General features: G+C 51.2%; 1 protein-coding gene across 2 annotated transcripts in view; it reads left to right on the top strand.

Annotated features, from left to right (window-relative positions):
- Window positions 1-21,192, top strand: part of Pcnx2 (pecanex 2) — a 170,202-nt gene that overhangs the window by 124,094 nt on the left and 24,916 nt on the right. For both annotated transcript variants that reach the window (XM_076831630.1, XM_076831631.1), the window contains 2 exons: window positions 1,012-1,227; window positions 18,549-18,802. In XM_076831630.1, coding sequence (XP_076687745.1) covers window positions 1,012-1,227; window positions 18,549-18,802 — 470 coding nt within the window. The remainder of the gene's footprint in view (window positions 1-1,011; window positions 1,228-18,548; window positions 18,803-21,192) is intronic.

Here is a 21,192-nt window from a genome sequence, read left to right as displayed (position 1 = left end):
ACTAATTGAGTAACTGAAAACCCCCGTACACACAAAGCAAAAGCACAGTGGTGTCAGAGTAGTAGGCCACAGTGCAAGAGTCCACGTAGAGGATTGTCCTGAAGTGATTGGGCTGAGGTCTGAGGAGAGAGCCACAGCTGATAATCCAGAGTGGGTGCCAGGGCAGCCCAGGCAGGGCCACGTCCCCCCAGGTCCAGGTAGGAGGGAGAGTCCCCCAGCTGGAAGTTTCGTGTGCTGGGTGTAAGGGTGAGGAGAGAGACAAAGACCAGACCACAGTGACTTGTGTGGCCCTGGGAGTGAGCCTGCCCACTACAGTCCTAGCTCTTTCCTGTGAATGATGAAGCTCACAGGCCAGGCTGAGAAGTTCTGTCCATCTTAAGAGCATTGAGAAGGCACAGGAATGGGCTGAAGGGGTCCTGGGAATCATGCTTTGCTCTTCAACTGGAAAAGCTGGTTCTTCTGCAGGATTGGGATGGGATAGCAGGTCCCTCAAATAAACAGAGGCTGCCCACAGCAGAAATATTGGTAGCTTGACTGAGCTAGGGGTATCAGAGATGGAGAAATGTACAAAGATTCAAAAAGTATTTAAAGTGGATGAAACAGGAGCAGAAAGAAGTGTGGTCATGGCTAACTGGGTGGTGGTACCAGCCACTCAGATGGGATCGTGGACAAAGGGCACCCACATGGACACATGGAAGCTGAGCAGCACTGGAGACACCCAGAGAAGGTGTTGAGTACAACAGGGGTGCACAGGCTGGAGCTCAGAGACCTCAGTGGAGACAGGAATCTGTAGGGCACTTGCATCTAGATGGCAGTTCTATCCTTGGTGTGGAGCAGACTGCTTCAGAGAGACTAGAGGGGTAATAGTGTCCCTTACATCCACTGAGGGGGTAAAGAGCAGGTCTTCGAGGTGTACAGGGAGTCTGATTTGGTCTTATTCCAGGGACAGACCTTTTCCCAGGTCTGAAGGCTCCGTGAGCACTCACCTGCTGTGTTCCTGTCTGCCTGTAGGGGGCGATGACAACAACCTCAATTCCATCTTCTATGAGCACTTGACAAGGACCCTGCAGGAGTCACTCTGTGGAGACCTCCTTCTCGGTCGTTGGGGCAATTACAGCTCTGGAGATTGCTTCATTTTGGCTTCAGATGACCTCAATGCTTTTGTGCACCTGATTGAGATTGGCAACGGGCTTGTCACCTTTCAACTTCGAGGACTGGAATTCCGAGGTATGACTCCTTCACTGCGGGCAATGTTGGCACTCGGAGCTTGAACTGTGGTCATGCAGAGTGTTAGTGAGAGGCCACCAGGAAGAAGGGAGAATTGAATGCCAGTCCCACTGAAGGAGAGCTGGGGACCTGGTGACCATTACCTTGAATGGGAGTGTTCTATGCAGGTTAGCCCAGCAGTCAGGGGACAGTGACCTGAAACTTAACCATGCCTACACCTGGGGATGAGCAAAGCAGAGCCCTGGGTCTATCTTGGGGAGAATCCAGAAGCACCAGGCGGAGGTTGGCACCCCTGGCTGCAGGTCATCAGCTGGACCTGCAGTAGAACCTGGTGCTGCCAGTCACAGGGGCCGGGGCTGTCCTGCATCAGCCAACTCATTGGAGCAGGGCTGTCACTCCTATCTTCCGCAGAGGGAGAGTGATGGTAAGAACAGCTGCCACAGTGTGAGGTGTGATTCTGAGGATTTCACATCAGTGAGGGCAGCACACGCGTGGCCATTGCTTTGTAGTTACCACATCTCCCTGGCTCCTGAGTGTGACCCCGGGAGCTGGAGCAGGTGGTGGAGCAGGAGGGGTAGCAGCCGACACACTTACCGCAGCAAGTGCTAAGAAGGAAGGAAGTGGGGGTGGGACGGAAGGCCGCTGCAGAGGGTGAGGGTGAGGAGGCCTGCACTGCAGGGAACGCGCCAGAGGAGAGTGGGAAGCATGCCCAGGGTAGGGACTGACATGTACTGAATGTGTGCATTGGGCAGCACCAGGAGGACAAGGGCCTGGAGCTGACCAAAGCAGGGGCCACAGTGGCAGCTGGAGGCGGGCAGTGGGCCATCTCACAGCCAGAGCCTGGGAACCGTGAGGAATGCTGCAGGGGGAGAGGCTGGACCCCTTTATGCTCTGGGAGTGCTTGCTGGCTGTCCGTGGGGTGTCCAGGGAAGCCACAGAGAAAGCAGGACGTGGGAGGCTGCTCAGGACTGCACCACCGTCCCCCAAGCCTGAGAGGAAGGCGGGGAGAGCTGAGACACTGGGAGGTGGACACAGCAGAACTGAACGCTGGGGTGCAGAAGAGGGGGCAGTGCACCGCCAGTTTCTAGATGGAGTGTCTCTGTGGGCAGAGGGGCAGTGTTTTTGCTGCTGTGACTAAAAGACCTCATTAGAGGAGGAAATGTCTATTTGGGGGCTCATGGTTTCAGAGGTCTCAGTCCACAGACAGCCAGCTCTATTCCTTGGTGCTTGAGGTGAGGTAGGACATCATGGCAGAAGAGTGTGGCAGAGGAAAGTGGCCCACATGATGTTCAGAAAGCAGAGACTAAGATCAGCTCACGAAATACATACCCCAAAGCCACGTCCCCATGACCACCTCCTCCAGCCACAGCCCACCCACCTTCAGTCGCCACTTGGTGACTCCATCAGGGGATTCATGCACTGATTGGATAGCAGTGCAGTCCTCTGAACCTTCTTGCACTATCTCACACAGTGAGAGCTTTGGTGACAACTCACATCCAAGCCATAACAATTCCTAAATAAATTTGTATGAAAGATAATTTTTGTTCCAAAGTGGTTGGTCTGTTTCAGGTGTGCGTTCTGTGCATCTGTGACCCTCAGGCTTCGGAAGAGGGGGCTGGGTTGAGGGCTATCAGGCAGCGGGCAGAATCCCAGAAACTGGGTTGCCCCCAGGTCTAGGCAGGTGCCAGGGAGTGGAAGAGGCAAAACATCTCCTGTGCGATATGCCGTAGATTTCCCTCTGTGCTGGATTCCTGGAATCCGAGGGAAGAAGTTTGAAAACCAACCTCTCTGAATATGAGCTATAATTTCTATCACAATTCCTTGTCTTTTTCAGCCCCATTAGCCCACTTGACAAGTCTCCAAGTTTAAAGAGTCCAAAGCTAATTAGATGCCAAAGTTCACAGAGCCTCTCTGACTTCCAGTCCCTGTCCCACTCAGGTCCTTCTTGACCTGTCACAGCAGACATCTGGTCCACCTCCGGCAGTTTCCTCTGGCAGCTCAGCTTCTGCAGGACTGAGCCGCAGAGCGACGGTGGCCTGCTGCCCACCATCGTGAGGGCCGGCCGAGCTTCAGACTCTCCCTTGGGGTCATGAATTGGCTGCATTCAGCCTGCAGACGAGCCAGCTGGAGGGCCCAGGGTGCCATGTCTGGGGCTGACTGCCACCCCGGGACCCTGGGACTCCTCCACAGGGGGCTGTCCTGGGTGTCTGACGATTCCAGGAGGGAGCAGGGGACACTGCAGGGCCTCCTGAGGCCCAGCCTCTGGGACAGGTGCACATTTGTGCCACATTCCAGTGGTCAGTCATTCCCAGGGACAGCTCAGGTCCAGCCGGGGAATGTCCCTGTCTGGTTGCCCTGTGGTGTGTGGCAGGAGGCGTGTTCCCAGGGGCCACCCCAACAGTACACCATACTCCCTGGGCTTCTCAGGTGGGATGGGAGGAGGCAGTGGTCATGTGGGGCGAGACTGCCGGTCTCTGTCATGGCTGGTTGACCTGTCTTCTTCCATCCAACCACCGTAGGACTGTCCCCTGGCTGCAGGGCCACTTTGGCACAGTAATGATGTCTTGAGGTAAAGAGCCAGCAAACTCGCCCCAATCCCACTTGCTCTCGTGTAGGATGTTTTCTTTGACCTAGTTCCAGGCTCATGGTAGAACGTAGGGACTTTTAAAAGCGCATAGTGGGCTGTGGCTGTGGCTCAGTGGTAGGGCGCTCACCTAGCATGCCTGAGGCACTGGGTTCGATCCTCAGCACCACATTAAAAAATAAATAAATAAAGATATTGTGTCCATCTACAACTTAAAAAAAAAAAAAAGCCTGTGGCTTGACAAGATCTAAAGTGTGCCTTGGTTGCAGGAAGAGTCCAGTTGACCCAGAATGACTGCTCTTCTTTGTCTGCAATATGGACTCCAGCATTCCCACAGGGCTCTGTTGACTTGGCCTCCTTGGGCATTGTTCTAAGTTTTCTTTTCCACATTTTGCTTTTCTTTTGAATTCCCTATGTCCCCAAATAGCAGGCTTTATTTTGGTAGAATTTAATCTATTTCAGCACAGCCCGAGGCAATCAGAGTACAGAAGGGAAGCCTGCTTAGAGGAGCCAGCAGGAACGAGCCTCCCTGTCTCTCTCTCTGCTTCTCCTGTTTTCCTTCTGTGGTGCTGGAGATGGAGCCAGTGCCTTGCACACACCAGGCTTGCTCTGCCACCGACCTGTACCCCAGGCCCTGACTGTGTCTCATGAAGTAAAAAATAAGCCCTAGAGAAAGGCCAGTTCCTGAAGCAGTGGGCCAAGAAAGTCCCCTTGTCTTTCTCCCCTTGGTGACGCACACTGTCAGTAGGAGTGGTTAGCCACAGCTAAGGAAATCAGCTCTCACCATCTTTAGCAGAAGGGTTTGCGGGGAGGTATGTCAAAGGATTCGGACTTGGGAGCAGGCTGGCAAAGCCGGCTGGGCAGCCACTGGGCAAATGCCATGTCTAGAACCACACCACCGCTGGGAAGGGTCACATCTGCACCAGTGGAACCAGGCCCTGCCCTCACATCATCAGCACCATGAGCCGGGACACCGGATACTGCCATCCCCAGAATCTGGATGGAAGAGCTGTCCCTGCTGCCACCTCCTTCCAGAATGTGATCCTGGTGCCCTGGCCTCTCTGTGTTGCTAGCTCATGAGGCACAGTCTGGAGTGAATGTGTCAGACTGACAAAGACAAGGTCACACGTATGCCCTGTGGGTGCACAGGAGACTTTGGTCCTCGCCACAGCAGATGGCCATCCCCCCTCACCAAGACATACCCACGAGATGCTGGCTGCTGTCACGGTAGTGTCTGAGTCCAAAGACAGGTAGATACTTGTCTGGACTCCATATTTCTCATGGGGTCCAGTCAGGGAGTGGCCGTGGTCAGGAAGGGCATGGTCCATTCTACCCCAGCAGGGATCCTGGCCAATGGAGGCTCCGCCTGCTTCTTAACGCTGTGCTTTCAAGGCCGTCTCACATGTGAGAGCTGAGCTCACAGAAACCAGAGGACTGAATGGAAGACGTATAGGCCAGGCTTGAACCACGGATATCACATTTCCATCTACGTTCTGTTGTCCTCAGGGAATTGATGGGCTGGGGAATGCTTTTCAACTGAGCACCCAGGAGAAACAGCAAAAGGCTTTAGGGAACAGCTGCGGCACTGTGCACGGTTTCCCAAACATGGACCGGAAGCTTAGATCCTGGGCAGCCCAAAGGAACGACCCAGTCCACGGCATATCCTGCTTGGATTCGCTGATGCTGTAGTGAGTAATTAACACAGACTCAACATCAAGAGCACAAATGAGGAAGATGTGTTTTTCTATTCTCTTTTTAGTCCGTGTATTCCAGAATAGAGGTAAAGTCTTTTCTTGTTAGCCTAAGAAATCTGGAGTGTAGTCCTGCTGCCCTTGGGTTCTCCCATGTTACCTGCCTCCACCTGGCTGTGGAGCCTCCAGGGGGAACATCATGGTTGATCATCAGCTTTGACTCTAAGCCCAGGTGACAAGCCACATGAGAAGGCCAACAGGCTGAGGGCACTAAGTTCAAGGTTTTTCAAAAGGAATGGAGTCCATTGGATGATAACCCCAGTTGACCATCTAGAGCCGGTGGACACAGCAAGGTGGAGGAGACAATCTCTTCAATGTGTTTCTGTCCTTCAGCCAGTTGGGCCCCTGTGTGGCAGGAGAACCCCTATCTAAGCAGAGGGTGAGAATGAATGGGCCCTCACGGCTGCCACAGCAGGCCGGTGACTGAAGATGCTGGGTGAAGAACTAAGGATCAAGGACAGGAGCAAAGATCCAGAGGTGCAGGAGGGCCTCTTACCAGATGCCTGTGCCCTCTGGCCCTGGAGAGCACAGGTCTGAAGGTGACAGCACAATCCCCTGCTCACTGGGCCCCTGGGAAGGCAACCCAGGAGACCAGGAGACTGCTGCCAGTCAGCAGCGAAGCCCCCAAGCCCCAGGCCTCCATCTCTTGACCAGAGCTTCTCCCCCTGGCCACTTGTCTCCTTTCATTCTTCCGTTTGAGTATTGATTTGAAATTTGTACCATAGTATTTATTTGGTTCACAAAAGACTGTGTACTTGCAGTACAGTCCTGTCAGAGAATCCCCAGGTGACATGGCCTCGCAGAGCCTGGATTTCTGCATCCCAGCCTTGGTGGGATCCCTGATTTCTCTCCAGCTCTGTAGTCTGTCGGTCCCAGAGTCAGAAAAGTTGCCCTTGCTTGCTCCCCTGGGGCAGTCTCTCCCTGCTTCAGTTGGAGTATAACCCCACCCAGGGGAGCAGGTGCTATTGGGAGACCACCCAGGGCTTGGGCCATGCTTGGTGTCAAAGAGGAGTGGAGCAGGCCCTAATGGGGGCCTTGCTGACAGTGCAGGCAGGTGGGTGAGGGGACCACACGGGAGGGGAGGGCAGGGAGCGGAGAAGTGGAGCGTGTTGCTGGGCAGCACGAGGAGCTCACCAGTGAGTGGTCATCACAGTTCACAGAGACTGCTGAGATCTGTGTGGTCTTCTGGCCACACTTGTCTTCATGGGTGCAGCCCTGGGAGGACAAGGCTGGTCACCCAGCATGGGGATCAAGCCAAGTGGCATCATGAACTGAGAGACAGACAGGGGCTAGGGATGTGTGCAGGAGTGCGATTGTGGCCGCAGCGCTTGGCCACGGAGCACCAGCTGAGACCACCCCGAGCGCAGAGGGGTGGGAAGAGACCCAGTGGCAGGACCCAAGAACTGTGGGCCAGGAAGAGGACAGAGACCACTGAAGTCAGGATGCCAGAGGAAAAGAGCTAGAAATGTGGAGGGGTTCTGAGGCTAACGTTAGAGAGGAGGAGCTACGGGTGGTGTCCAAGTCCAGGGTCCTCTGGGGAGGCAGGATGGAGGGAGAGAGGGAGGGAGAAGGGGAGGGAAGGGACTAGCTAAATAGCAAACGAATAGGGAAGAAGAAGGTCACTGTGTTTCAGAAAATCCATTTGGTTGTTGAAATTTTAAAAATAAAAGTTGGTTTTTACCAGAACATGGTCTTAAATGTTAGTGCAGTCCCCTCTATGGAACACTTCTAGCCACTCGGCCCCAGCAGCCAGGGAACCTGTGCAGCTCCTGCAGGAGGGACATTGAGAGCAGAGTCCCAGCTCTCAGGACACACAGCATCCCTCGGCCTGGGAAACTCCGACCCCAGATCTGCCCTCGTCTGTGTGAGATGATGTCAGCCGTCTCTGTTGGCTAACATCCCAGAATCACAGGCCTGGGGTGATTCCATGTAACCTCATCTTACCCACAGCTGATGCAACCCAAAGCTTTATCTTACCTGACCAGGGCTCTCCTGCTCATTTTGGAACTATCTAGAATCCTCTCTTCTCTGTGGCAACTTTCAGATCATCATGGAGTCCCTGGTTCTTACGTCCACATAGCTCGAGGAATCTGTTCAGTCCCTGGCTCCAAACTTTACCATCAAATACGCTCTCCATTCCGAACTCCTAAATGCGTTTCTCTTAATTTCAAATTACGGGACCTGTTGACGGGAGAGACAAGGCCAGGCTATCTGGATAGCAAGTCTGGGAAGAAGGTGGACTTCCCGTGGGATGTGAAGCAGTCTGCACTGGAAGGTTCTTGGAGAAGGGAGCCAGGAGGGACCCCACAGGGAGGAGAGTGGAGAGCGCTGGTTTGTCTCACCTGCCCATGGGTCAAGAGTGGGCAGTCACACTAGTCCCAGACAGGGTGACAGTGCTGTGCACGCCAACATGCCGTGCTGTGCTTCTAAGCTGCCCAGTGAGGACAGATGACTTGGTTGATTTCATTTTTTCTATGAACTGGTTAAAAAAAAGTAGGAACATTTTACTTGTGACTCATCAAGTCTCATTAGACAGCGTGTAATAAAAGAAAAGTACTCATCTTAAATTCCAAGAATTTGAATTCCGTCCATAGGAAAGTCTCCTTTGAGAGCCAGTGTTCTCATTCATAGAAGGGGAAATTGCATCTGCATAGCCAAGTTGCCCTTTGCATTGAATGAGATGCCAAGACATCACTGTTTATTTGACAAGTTGACAAATGTCACATAAATAGATGCTGTTGTAAAATAAAAATTCTTGGAGAAAAACAGTGTGGTGTGATTTAAAGGTATTACAGCAGGTTTAAAATCTAGTTTGTGGAATGGGTCATAGGGAAAATTTTATACCTATGGGCAGATCTTAAAGCAAAATGAGGCTCCATGGGGTATGAAATCATAATAAAAAAATCTCCGCTCTGCTCACCAGAGCAAACAAGTTATGAATTATTCTAACAGGCTCCGTCTTGCTGCTATACTGCACTCCAGACCACACACTTCCCCTGGGTTCTCAAGGTCATATTTAAGACTCCACTGTTGCAGAAAGACGGGAACTGGATCTCGGCAAGACACCGCTCACAGAAGCAATGCAGGACAAGCCTGTCCTGTCCTTGTTCCACGACCTTGACCATGGCACTGCACTGTCGGGGCCAATTTCCCCGTTGTTAAGACTGGATTAATTTCAAGAGCACGATTATCGAGTAGGTGCTGAGCAATTAGGAACAGGAGCACTGGGCAGCTGTGAGCTGGCCATGATGATGGCAACGGCGTGGCCAGCAGTGGAGAGATGACCGTCCAAGGCAGGGAGGAGCTCAGCTTCCTGTCCCCTGCTCTGGTGGCTTCGGGAGACTGCAGGTTCTGGAAAGTTAGCCTGCTTGTGCAGGGGAAGCTCAGCTTTTGAGCATCACGGTGGAATGTTGGTGAGGTCACAGGAGGATTGCGGCTTAGCGGACTTCAGTGACTAAATAAAACCATGTTTGCCTGTCCTGGAACCTCACTGACAGGAATTCCAATTCTTAAAAACATGGAGAAAAAAGTTTTAAATACATAATTTTATAATAAAATAGGTAGAAAAAATAAATCCTGAAAGACATTGATATATATATATATATGTATTGAATTTTATTCCTACTGAAAAAATCTTAAGGTAGATTGAGAGTCTTTGAAATATAAAATTCTTTTTAAGATTTTATTCTATTTTTTATTTATCATGCATTTATTGTATATGGTCACGGGGTCTGGCATGGTATTTCCACGCATGCACATATCCGGCACGGATCAGTCCAGTCTCCCCTCCCACCCATCCTCTGGAAATCACTGTCCTACATCAGGTCACCAACTTCCAGCTCCCACGTATGAGGGAGAGCATCTCTTTGTGTCTGGCTTCTTTCATTTGGCACGATATCCTCCCGTCCATTTGTTTTGTTGCACATGGCAGGATTTCATTTTTGTAGCTGAATAGTATTCCACTGGAAATATACACCCCATTTTCTTTGCCTGTTCATCTGTTGATGGGCACCTAGGCTGAGTCCATAGCTTGACTACTGCGGGTAGTGCTGTGGTAACCGCGGTGTGCAGGAATTCCTCTGTGGGCTGACTTTTTGTTCCTTTGGATACATGCCCAGGAGTGGGATAGCTGGATCACAGGGTAATTCTATTTTTAGTTTTTGAGGAGCCTCCTTAGTGACCGTGCTAATTTACATTGGCCCCAGCAGAGCATAAGGTGCTATTTCTCTGCATCTTTATCAGCACGTGTTTTTTTTTTTTTTTTTTTTTTTTTTTGACAATAGCTGTTATAACAAGTGCGATGGCATCTCATTGCAGTTTTGATTTGCATTTTCATGGTGGCTAATGACACTGAGCATTTTTTCATATATTTATGGCTATTTGCAATTCTTCTTTTGAGAAATGCCTGTTCTGATCTTTTGCCTCTTCTTTAATTGGCCGCTTGCTGTTGGTGATGGTGCTGCTGTTAAGGCCTTCGAGTTCCTTATGTATTCTAGCCATCAATCCTTGTTCAGATGAATAGTTGACGGATATTTCCTCCTGCTCTGTAGGTTTCCTCCCCCCTCTGTTGATTGTTTCCTTTGCTGTGCAGAAGATTTTTAGTTCATTGTGATCACATTGGTCTCCTTTTGCATTTGTTTCCTGTACCATTGGATCGCTCCAGAAAATCATTGCCTGTATCAGTATCTCCTGTGTTTTTCCTAGTGGTTATCTAGTTTCAGGTCTTGCAGCTGGGTCTTTGCTCCATCTTGAGTTGGTTTTGTGTATGTGGGAGCGAGCTGCCAGGTTTCTGTCTTCTGCATGGGGATATCAGTTTTTTAACCCCCGTCATCGGTAAGGCTGTCCTTATCCAGGGTGTGCTTTGGAGCTTTTGTTGGAATGTGTGGGTTCATTTCTTGAATCTCTGTTCTGTTGCACTGGTCTGTCTGTCTGTTTCTGTGTCAATACCGTGCTGCTTGGTTGTTATGGTCTCTGGTATCTTGAAGTCAGCACTATCATGCCACCTCCAGCTCAACTCTTTTTATTCAAGAGTGCTTTGGCTATTTGGAATCTGTTGTGCTTCTATTTGAAGTTTAGGATTGTTGTATTTCAGTGAAGGATGTCTTTGGTATTTTGTGGGCATTACACTGAATTGGTAAACCACTTCAGATAGTATGGATATTTCAACAATGCTAATTTTTTTCAATTCATGAAAATGGGCTTTTCCTTTTTCTTTTTTGTCTTTCTCAATTTTTCATTAGTGTTTTGTGATTTTCAATATAGAGGTCTTTCATTTCCTTGGTTAAACTTTTTTTTCCTAGGTATTTTTGTTATTATTATTTTTGTAGTTATTGTGAATGAGATTGCTTTCATGGTTTCATTCTCAACAAGTTTGTTATTGGTACATAAAAATTACATTGATTTTTGTATGTTGATTTCTATTTGCAACCTTCCTGAATTTACCCATTTTGGTGGAGTCTTCAGTTTTTCTGTGTAGAGAATTGCATCTTCTGCAGATTGTGATGTGGTGACTTCCTTCCTCTCTGCATGCTGTTTCTTTCTCTCTCTTGCCTAACTGCTGCAGCTAAAAACTTCCAGTCCTATATTGAATAAGAGTGGTGAGAGAGGAGAACTTGGTCTTCTTCCAGACCTTGGAGGAAACACTTTCAGCTTTTCCCCATTCAGTACGAAGTTGGCTGTGGGTCTGTCACATAGATATAAAATCCTTGCTGCAATGATTTCTTCCAAGGAATGAAATCTGAGCGATCTAACACAGGCAGGGAGCTCCCCCGACCCAGGGAGCTGAGGATAGAGGACCTGAGGACTCTTTAGATTCAAGGATTCTGTCCCAGGGAAGGAAAGTCTCCCTATGACATGGAAGATGCAGAAGTCTCACTGTGACCTTGAAAGTGACAACCATTCAAAACTTTTTAAAGTCTTTCATGACATCATTTCATTTGTTCCCAAACAGCGCTTGATGTCTCTGATCCCAAAAGGCGCAGAGGCTTAGGGCTCTACCTTAGGGGTGTGATGTCCCCCCTCCCCCATGAGCCTTCTGCCGTGGTGCTGGGATGCAGCTGACAAGGGGCCACCAGAAGGCTGAGCCCGAGCCCCACCTCACACATCTGCACTTCCAGCATGAATTGTGAGTCCTGGCTGCGGGGATGAGCTGCTCAGAGCTCAGCATGACCCTGCGGTAGCCCTGGGCAATTCGTGGTCTCAGAAGGAAATGCATTTATGTAATAATCTATCTCACACACCCCAAGGTATGTGCCTGTGAATCCTGCCTGCGTTTTCAGAAGTACTGGCTGCACCATAGCTGTGGCTGTGTCCACCATGCAGTCAGGGGGCCTGCTTGTGCCTGGTGGGCCCCTCACTCTTCCTCTGTCCTGTGACTCTCCTTCTGGTCACCAAGCTGCCTGGTATGTAAGACACCTGCTGCTGGGCTGAGGAAGGCAGTGACCACTTTAAAACTCAGTTCAAATGAACGTCTTTGCAAGACATTTTGGAACAGTAGTAGATGACACTAAATGGATGGAGTTTGGGGTTCTCTGTGGATTTCAGTTAGATTCTCTGGACAACTGAGGTTGTTTGGAGCACCCATATCAGAGAGGAAGGAAGCTCAAGGAGCCAAGAGGCTCCTCGTCAAAGTGTGCTGTGCATCTGGCTTGAGATGAGGCTCTAGCTGCAGGTGGCGGATCCCTGTAGCTTCTCAGTAGCCTTTCTACTGCAGGGCGCCAAGATCAAGGTGCCCTTTGAAGTCCCCAGCACTCCATCATCCCCCTTCACCTCCTCTTCGTAAAGTCTGCCCCTAAGTTCCAGTCCCCTCCCTTTCACCTGAAGTGGGACGATGGCGACTGATTCCCCCATCACCACTGTGTTCCCAAGTCCTCTTTAACCTTGCAGGCTGCAAGGGAGCCTTTCTTGGGTACCTTTTCCTCTACATTTCCTTGGTACATGAACATCCCACCACCTGCCTGTCACCTACAGACATTAGGCTCAGATGTCTCCTGCGCTTTCTGCCTTGACCCCTCACACCCTCTTCAGGGATCCTGTCCTCTGGCCAAGGCTTCTGAGCCAGGCAGCACCTGCCACAGGGTGGTCTGAGATGGTGGGTGGCATTGGTCTTTTGACTTCCCATCTTTCCCAAGAGAACATCAGCCCTACTTCCAGCTTGTCCCATTGAGTGTGGCTTGACCACTACACAAAGTAGCCACATGCCCGGGCATATCAGGGAGAGACATCAGCAGTCCCTGCCACCCACCACACCATAACTGTCCAAGCTAGGTAGGGACCTTGGTCAGCGAGAGATGCTGTAACAAGTGTACCACAGACCACATGGCCTAAGCAACAAATATCTCCTCACAGTCCCAGAGTCTGGCAAGTTCAAGATCAGCCACCTTGATGGCTTCTGGGTTTGTGGAGAGTATCTTGGTGCCATAACCTCACTTGGGAGGTGAGAGTGGCAGAAGCAAGCTCTCTGGTGCTTCTTCCTACAGGGCCCTACTCCCACCATGAGGGCTCCACCCAGTCACGCCCAGAGTCTGGCCCCACAGCCATCACCCCTCCATACTCATCAGCACGTGAAGCTGGTGGGGGATTTACACACTTCGAAGCTCTCCCAGCCTTCCGGTTTCCAGAAGCTTCTCTGGAGAAGCACACAGCCAAGACTGGCCCAACTTGGCCACCCCAAGGGAGCTTTGGCTTTTGCTTTGACTGGTTCCACCACCCCACACTGAAATGCTAAAACAGCTTGTGCAATGTTATTGAGGACGTTGTCACCATATTGCATGTGCTCTCTTTATGAGGATCCTGGGGACAGCCTCTCTCTAGTGTCTTTGCCAGAAATAGCTACGATGTTTCCAAGCAGTTGGTTGTTTTGTCCTAAGGACATAAGGAGCCATTTGGTCTACTCTATGCACTGGCTCTGGGAAGCCTGCTCTGAACCCTGCTGCCACCAATAGCTGTACAGGGTGTGGAGAAGGTGGCAGGACCCTGGTGCTGCTGTCTCTCCTCCTGTCTTTCTTGCCCCTATTTTTATGTAAATTATCACTTGCTTTCACATGTGGATGCCATCTTAGATGGACTTGGTTCCTTTTTGGAATCAGATGGGTATAAATAAGGCCCGCCCAGCCTGACACTGGCAGGTGTGACCCAGCAGCCTGGAGACAGAAATGCAGAGCAGGAAGAGGCCAGGTGGCCACAGGAGCATCCATCACAGAGGGGCAGCTGCCCATGCTGGCTGCTCAGCAAGCACCGGTCTCCCGTGTGGCCAGGCATCTGGGGCCTGCTGGGCACATCCGCTCACACTCTGAGTTTCCAGGCTTTAATTAGGCATTCTTGTCAGAGCTAAAGGACTTGAGAGTCTCCCAAAACTAATCAAAAAATCATGACTACATGGCTTCTCTGCCACACTGACTTAGACCATGAGAACACAGTCACATTTGAGGTGCAGAGGGAAACATGGGAGGCAGCCCCGCCAGCTCAGTGTCACCCCCAGTGCTGTTGAAGGTCTTCACAGTGCAGGAGTGGCTTGATCTTCAACCTTCCTTCCAAGGAAGGCTGTCTCTGAGCCTGGTGAGCCTCGCTGAGAATGTGAGCCTTGCTTTGCATCTCCACCACAAAACCAGAGTTCCAGCTTTCTCCTTCCCAGTGTGATCTTGTACAACCCTTTGCTCCTGAGAGCAAGTCACAGAGACCACCCTGAACTGTGTGTCCCCTGTTGGCAGCTATGACATCTCTGTCACACCTGCATGGTCCTTCATGGCAGACTGCCCCTCTACTGCCCAGCAGGCCTCTGTGCTGACTGGTGTCAAAGGGGTTGGATGTCCACGGGTTCCATCTTTTCTTGCTCACGTAGGCCCACACACACGTGCTTGGCTGCACACCTGCATTCACCCACACACCTCCAGCCCTCCTGGTCTGCTAAGGCAGCCTGTCCCTGGCTTCCAGCCCAACATGGTCAGTGCCAGAGTGGGCTGGAAGAGTGCAGAGCCAGAAAACTGGCAAGAACTCACATGTCTTGAGCTCTAGAGCTCAGCCAGGCTAGCAGATCCCTTCAAGTGCAAACCCTCCCGTAGGCCCCTTCCTTGTTTCTCCTGTTTCTGAAAACAGCCTTGCTTCCTCCTTGGAAGGATAATTTCTTCCTAAATTACATTATTAACGTGCACAAGCCAGATTCACCATGTGCCCCTGTGAGATGGCCCCCACGCGGGAGCCTGGCAGATCAGCGGGAAGACTCCTGGAGCCTGCAGTGTGAATGGCTCCCTGCTCACAGTCCAGCTGTGTGTTTTACACACCTGTGCAGAGGGAAGACAAGTTGTATATGGCAGATGAACCAGGAGACCTGTGAAATGTTTTGTAAAGAATGCTTTCAGCTAAGACCCAAATCTCTGACATCTTGGGGAGAGAAGTGCCGTCCTCAGACCTGAATAAAACCATCACTATCTCATTCTAGGGTACAGCCTGCTTGCTTTCCCCTTCCAGGTATGAACTACCTCTCAGACTATGTCCAACAGCCCAGAAGGTGCTTTATTATTTGAAGGTTGTAGGTGTCCATCTCTAACGTACTGTCGTAACTGAGGGAAAACCTAATAAACCCTCTGTCTTCACTGGCTTTTAGTTAAATGTAAAAGTCATTAATTTGGGTGTCCGCACAGCTGGGTGATCCATTATTATTCTCCCACTAGCTGTGCTGTAGACACAGCTTCTGGTGTGGGGGTTTGGGTGATAATGGCTTCCTGGGTTATTTCAGGGACTGGAAGGTGGATTTTGCTGAAAACGCTGACTCTTCCCATGGGTCTGCAGATGTCCGATGGGTGCCTGGATCAGGATGACATGTCTTGGCATCTTCTTCAGATTTTGTCTGTTTTCTTTGCTGCCTCAACCTTTGGGTCAGATTTTTGCTCAGCTCTGCGTGTAAATGTGTTGATCTTTTGAGGAACGTTTGTCCAGAGCTACACAGCAGGCTTGACTCGACGAGACTTGCCTAGTCTCTCCCCTCCCCTTCAAGGCCAAATACCCCAAAATTAGAGCAAGTGAGACAAATTCCTGCTGCAGGCCACTGGAACAGCACCTAGAAATCTCCTGTCATCAATTCTTCCCTCTTTCCTTCCTTACAAAGCCCCCACACATACCTGCATCCCACAGGAATCTTCCATCTTCTTGGTTTGCTGGCTTTCCAAATAATTCTTTTCCCTTGCCCCCAACAACTTGTTCTCAAGTCATTGGCCTTTTTAATCAATGAGGAAAGTAACTTGGCTCAGTACCTTTATGATCATCTCACTAGTCTGATGTAGCCTTTCTTTATCTGCCTTCATATGCAACGTAATACAGTATGTTGCATGCCATGGATTTTTTCAACAGAGTATACTCTGCCTGTGCATATAGCACGTTAAAGCAGAATTCTTCCATTGGTCCAATCCACTTTCCATTCCACCAGCCATTCCACTAACCATTCTACCATCCATTCCACCAGCCATTCTACCAGCCATTCCACCATCTATTCCCCCATACATTCCATTCCATTTCATCATCCATTCCACCATCCATTTCATTATCCATTCCACCATCCATTCCACCATCCATTTCACCATCCATTCCACCATCCATTCTATCATCCATTCCACCAGCCATTCTACCAGCCATTCCACCAGCTATTCCCCCATACATTCCATTCCATTTCATCATCCATTCCACCATCCATTTCATTCCACCATTCATTCCACCATCCATTTCACCATCCATTCCACCATGCATTCCATCATCCATTCCACCAGCCATTCCACCAGCCATTCCCCCATATATTCCATTCCATTCCACCAACCATTCCACCAACCATTCCCCCATACATTCCATTATCTATTCCTTCATCTATTCCACCAACCATTCTATCATTCATGCCATCATGTTAGCATGTCCTAAGTACCTGACAGTGTGACATGGAATCACAGAGAAAGAGATGGTAGGAGTGGATGTAGTAAAAGTTTTCGTGCTTCAATCAAGTTTCAGTGCTGGGTTGGTGTTGGAGTTCACGATCTAGTGAAAATAGCAGTACTAACTACCACCTTTGTGGGGGTTACTCATTACTTTGAATGTGCTGTTAGATTTCAGCCTCACAACAGATCATTTTATTCATGAGGAAACTAGCTTATACCAGGCGCACATCTTGATCAACGTCCAGTTGTGGGGGCGTGTTGTCTCTCCCAAGCCCTGTTTGGTCACTACTGCTTCCCATAAAATCATGTTTTTGGGGGTTGGCATTCAAATGGTATCTCCAGAGAAAATCTTAGATGAGTTAAACATCTTTAACTAGTGGCTCCCAACAGGTAATTTCTTGACGCAGGCCTGTAGTGAAGCAGGCCTCTCTCAAAATGAAATTGCCCAGAGACTCTCACATCCACGTTCTTTCCTGCTACTCCCTCTACCTCCTGTATTTTCTCTCCTTGTTAACTACACTTGGAATGACTGTTTTATTCAGGTATTTTCATCTCTGCAGCTGCCATTTCTTCTTCCTAAGCTACCTGGAGTAGCAACCTTTGGAATTTCAATTTCACCCATGTCTTTAATTTCTCCTTTCATCCTTCCCCCTTGCCTGGGACTCCACTGTCTTGCAAAGTGTGTACAGCTCACCAACAGTGAAGGCTTTGCCTGCCAGCCTCTCCTGTTTCTCTTCTCTGTGACTACTGTTGTCTTGGTTGGTACCTCTTCCTGGTCTTGCCAGATCTTTCTGTCTTCTCAACATGCAAGGCAGTCCATTTCCTGATTGACCTCCCAGTTGCTAATGGTCTCTCTTAGGGTAAACTCTGTGTAATAACTACCATGAGACTTCAAACTATGAGTCATGTGATGCCCTCTGGAACCTTGCATCACATCTGCACATAATTCCTTGGGAAGTTCTGCAGATCATCCTGGAACCAATCATTATTAGACCAAGAGTCTTCTCTGCAAGCAAAAAGTCCCAGGGTCTTCTCGTTCATTATTCAGAAATATAACCTTCAGTTTTCCAAAATATGATGCCTGTCTCAATGTGAAATTAATTTAGTTCAGATCAGCACTAATCTACTTTTTAATGGAGAAAAGATTTAGAAAGTGCAAAGTCAGATCAGCTGGCTGTATTTCATTTTGTCAGCAACCCTCGGGTGTAGAGTTTGAGGGAAGGATGCCAGGTGTCTTCTGGCCGGAGCCTTTGTCCAGATTCCACGTAGTTCTTCAGCATCTAACTTTAGGTCCCCACAGTCTGTGAAATTATCCAAGTTTTTGCTAAATGTGGAACTACATATTCATAAACGGTGTGGCTGGGCTGCTCCTTTTATTCCTGTAGACCTTGGGTGCATTGTGTCTGTCTGCCGCCCAGCCACTGAGATCAGTCTAGATCCCCATTCTGCATGTGAGCCATGCAGCATCCCTAGGGGCTCGGCTTGCTCTGACTGCCTCCTCTCAGGCCTGATGACAATGTTGAAGGGGAGGGAGCATGCGGTTTCCAAGGCTGCTCACACCCCCACTTCATCCCGTGCCTGGAAGGGGGTCCACTGGAAGGCACCCCGTCCTCCCCGTCCTGGTCTGCAGCATGGGTGGACGGTCTGCCCTCGGGGCTTGGCAGCAGCTCTCTACCGGGGCCTTTTTCCTGGCAACACTGGAGCACACACCTGACTCCAGACTCCTCCACCTGCCGCCCTCCTAGCTTCCTGTCTGCTCAGGGGCGGCCTATCGATCAAGGCGGTGACTGTCCTTTATTCAGCCTTGGTGTCCACAGCCTCCATGAGAGCACGACTCCCCCCTGTACAAAAAGACGGGGAGCAGGTGGGACCCAGAGTGGCTGTGGAGGACACAAGGGTCAATGGCGCTGAGAACTGTGCCCGCTGGGCTGTGCTTGGAGCTAAGCGTGAGCATCCTAGTTCCATAGCCCCGCTTGGCATCCTCCCCTCTTGAAGGCCAGGGGAGGTCTGGGCTGCAGGAAGGTCCCCGTGTGACTTCTCCTCTGACTTCTCGCTGCTTGTGTTTGACAGGAACCTACTGCCAGCAGCGGGAGGTGGAAGCCATCATGGAGGGTGATGAGGACGACAGGGGCTGCTGCTGCTGCAAGCCCGGCCACTTGCCCCACCTGCTCTCCTGCAACGCCGCCTTCCACCTCCGCTGGCTGGCCTGGGAGGTGACGCGGACGCAGTACATTCTGGAGGGCTACAGCATCATCGACAACAACGCAGCCACCATGCTGCAGGTGTTCGACCTCCGCAGGATCCTCATCCGGTACTACATCAAGGTACCGCTCTGCTTTCCCACACTTGTGCCCAGCGGGTACCGGGCGGTGCACCCTGTGGTGGTGGTGGTGGTGGTGGTGGGTGTGAGCAGCTCCCAAGAGCTCTGGGGAGAATTTGCTGGTGCGGTTTGTCCCCTGCTCCACATCCGAGGTCAGACTGGCTTTGGGCAGGATGGTTCTCGATGGTTCTCCTGAGGGATCCTGCAGGGGCTGGTGAGCCTGTGGCAGCAGCCTGCCTCAGCCTGGGGTGTGGCACTCATAGGCGCCTGCTTTTCACCAAGCTGCAAGGCGCGCACATGGTGGTGATTATCAATCTAATTGAGTCACAGTGTCATGTGTGACGCTCTGCAGACTGTCCACTGTAGAACTAGAATTGTTTTTAAGCTCCCAATTAAAATTCAAAATAGAGCTGATTGGTCCAGTCAGGACTGGTTCTGATAGCCTTTCCTCCTCACTCCTGTGGAGAACAATAACATCTTCTTTCAGTTGCTTAGTGCCCTCTGGGCTGAGTCTCCTGGAGGAGAGCCCTGGGACGAGTGAGGAGGCAGTCTAGCTGGGCTGAGACATTTTTTGAAGGCACAGGGGTGGGCCAGAGCAGCATGGCGGAGAAATATTGGTCCTGGTCCCCTTCTGGAGGCGGGGGCTGCAGGGATGTGCATGGGGGGAGCCCTGCACAGGCCACAGAGGGCACCACAAGCCGATGTGTTCCCAAGGAAGCAGCAGAATCAGTACAGACAAAACTCCCCGCACCCCACCCACAGACACTGGGCCAGGTGAGATGAGGGGATATAGACCAAAGAGATACCAGGAGCCCCGCAGTCTCAGCCAACTGCAGAGGGCCATGTTCAGAAGTTTGGAACAGCTGCTCTGAGGGGTTCCAGTGTACACTGCAGAGGCTGCAGTGTACTGGGGACAGAGGTAGCCTTTGGTGTGAGGAGGGCTGGTTGCTCCTCCTTCCCACACGGCCTGTCTGCAGCACCTGTTCCGTGGCAGGGTGTGAGCAGCAGCCCTGCTCCAACTCCCTGGAGTGTGCACAACACAGTGCAGGACTTCAGATCCGAACTTCCCACAGCACTAAGTGCTGAGTCCGACCTTGGGTCATCCAGGAAGGTCAGGGAGGTGGCTTAGGCAGTTCTGGCCTGGGACTCTGTCATTGTATGGCCAGCTCCCCTCAGGTCCCCCTTAAGAAGGATGCTGCCAGGAGCTTTCCGTGCAGCCTGTCCAGCAGACTTGGGGCACCAGGTGTTGGACTTGGTAGTGGCGCATACGCGTGGGAAGCCTCCCTCTCATACACAGAGGGTGCTGGGCTGGCAGCTCTGCCCCAGGGGTCTTCAGCCACCAGGGTCCCCCTGGCTCCCACCCCCACCTTTTAAGTGTGTACATGTTCCAATGTACCAGTGCAGGGGCTAAAGGGGCCAACTGCCCCTAGACAGGCTTCTGGAAGTTGCCGCAGCTGTCCTGTCATGCCCCTTGCCTGTTGACCCAGAAAGGTCTGGAAAGTGTGCTGTGGGCATCCTTGAGCCTGGAGTGAACCTGTGTGTTCATGGAAGAGGATAAGTGGCAACCAGCACCTCTGTCGTCTCCCTCCAGGGGAGCATCCCCTGCGTCCCTCCTTTCGTTCTCGGGAGGCAGCAGGATGGACAGAAAGGGCTCCCAAGGGAAGCACATTCCAGGGCACCCAAACCCTGTTTCTACCTTGCGGTGCCTGCAGATGACCTTCCCGTGGGCCAGACATGTGGACTGGCAAACCCCACACCACGGGGCCTGCAGGTCACCACATGTGGGAGACCAGGCCTCCCAGCTGCCCCTGAGGCTGTGGGCTACATGTCTAGTCCTGCCAACGGAGGCTTCCTCCCTCCTTGGATGAACTTGGCATTCACCAACCTCCTCTCCTGACCCTGGGCAGGTGCCCCACCTCTGTGCTTCCTCAGATGACCATCACCATCTGACAGACAAATCCAGGTACAGTGCAAACAGAGGGAGCTGAGGAAGCCCCAGACCCTGCCAGGAAATTGGTGGCTTGTGGGGAAACAAGACCCTTGGCTCTCTTATCTAAGAAAAGGAAATGAGGACCTGCTCCCTCTGGGTGGGAGAGGCACATGGTTCTCACAGGGCACTTCTCAGGAGCTAGGACGGACCCCAGCATCAGGTTCCCCCTGCAGACTCTCATGTTCACCTGGAAGTTCTGACGCTGTGGGCCTGGGGTAGGCCTGGGGTGGGCCTGGGCCTTGGTTTTGTTGTTTGTCTGTTTGTTTCCTCAGTGGTTTGAACACCTCTAGGCTCAGGAACCAGTGCAGACATATCTGTGCTTAGGTTACACCATCAGCACTCAGCAGGGTGGGGAGGGGTGGACAGAGTCCTGGCCTCATGGCTTCCTGCTCATTCATGTAGAC

This window comes from Callospermophilus lateralis, chromosome 13, assembly GCF_048772815.1.
Source record: "Callospermophilus lateralis isolate mCalLat2 chromosome 13, mCalLat2.hap1, whole genome shotgun sequence".
Taxonomy (NCBI): domain Eukaryota; kingdom Metazoa; phylum Chordata; class Mammalia; order Rodentia; family Sciuridae; genus Callospermophilus; species Callospermophilus lateralis.
This window is presented reverse-complemented; position numbering and strand designations above follow the sequence as displayed.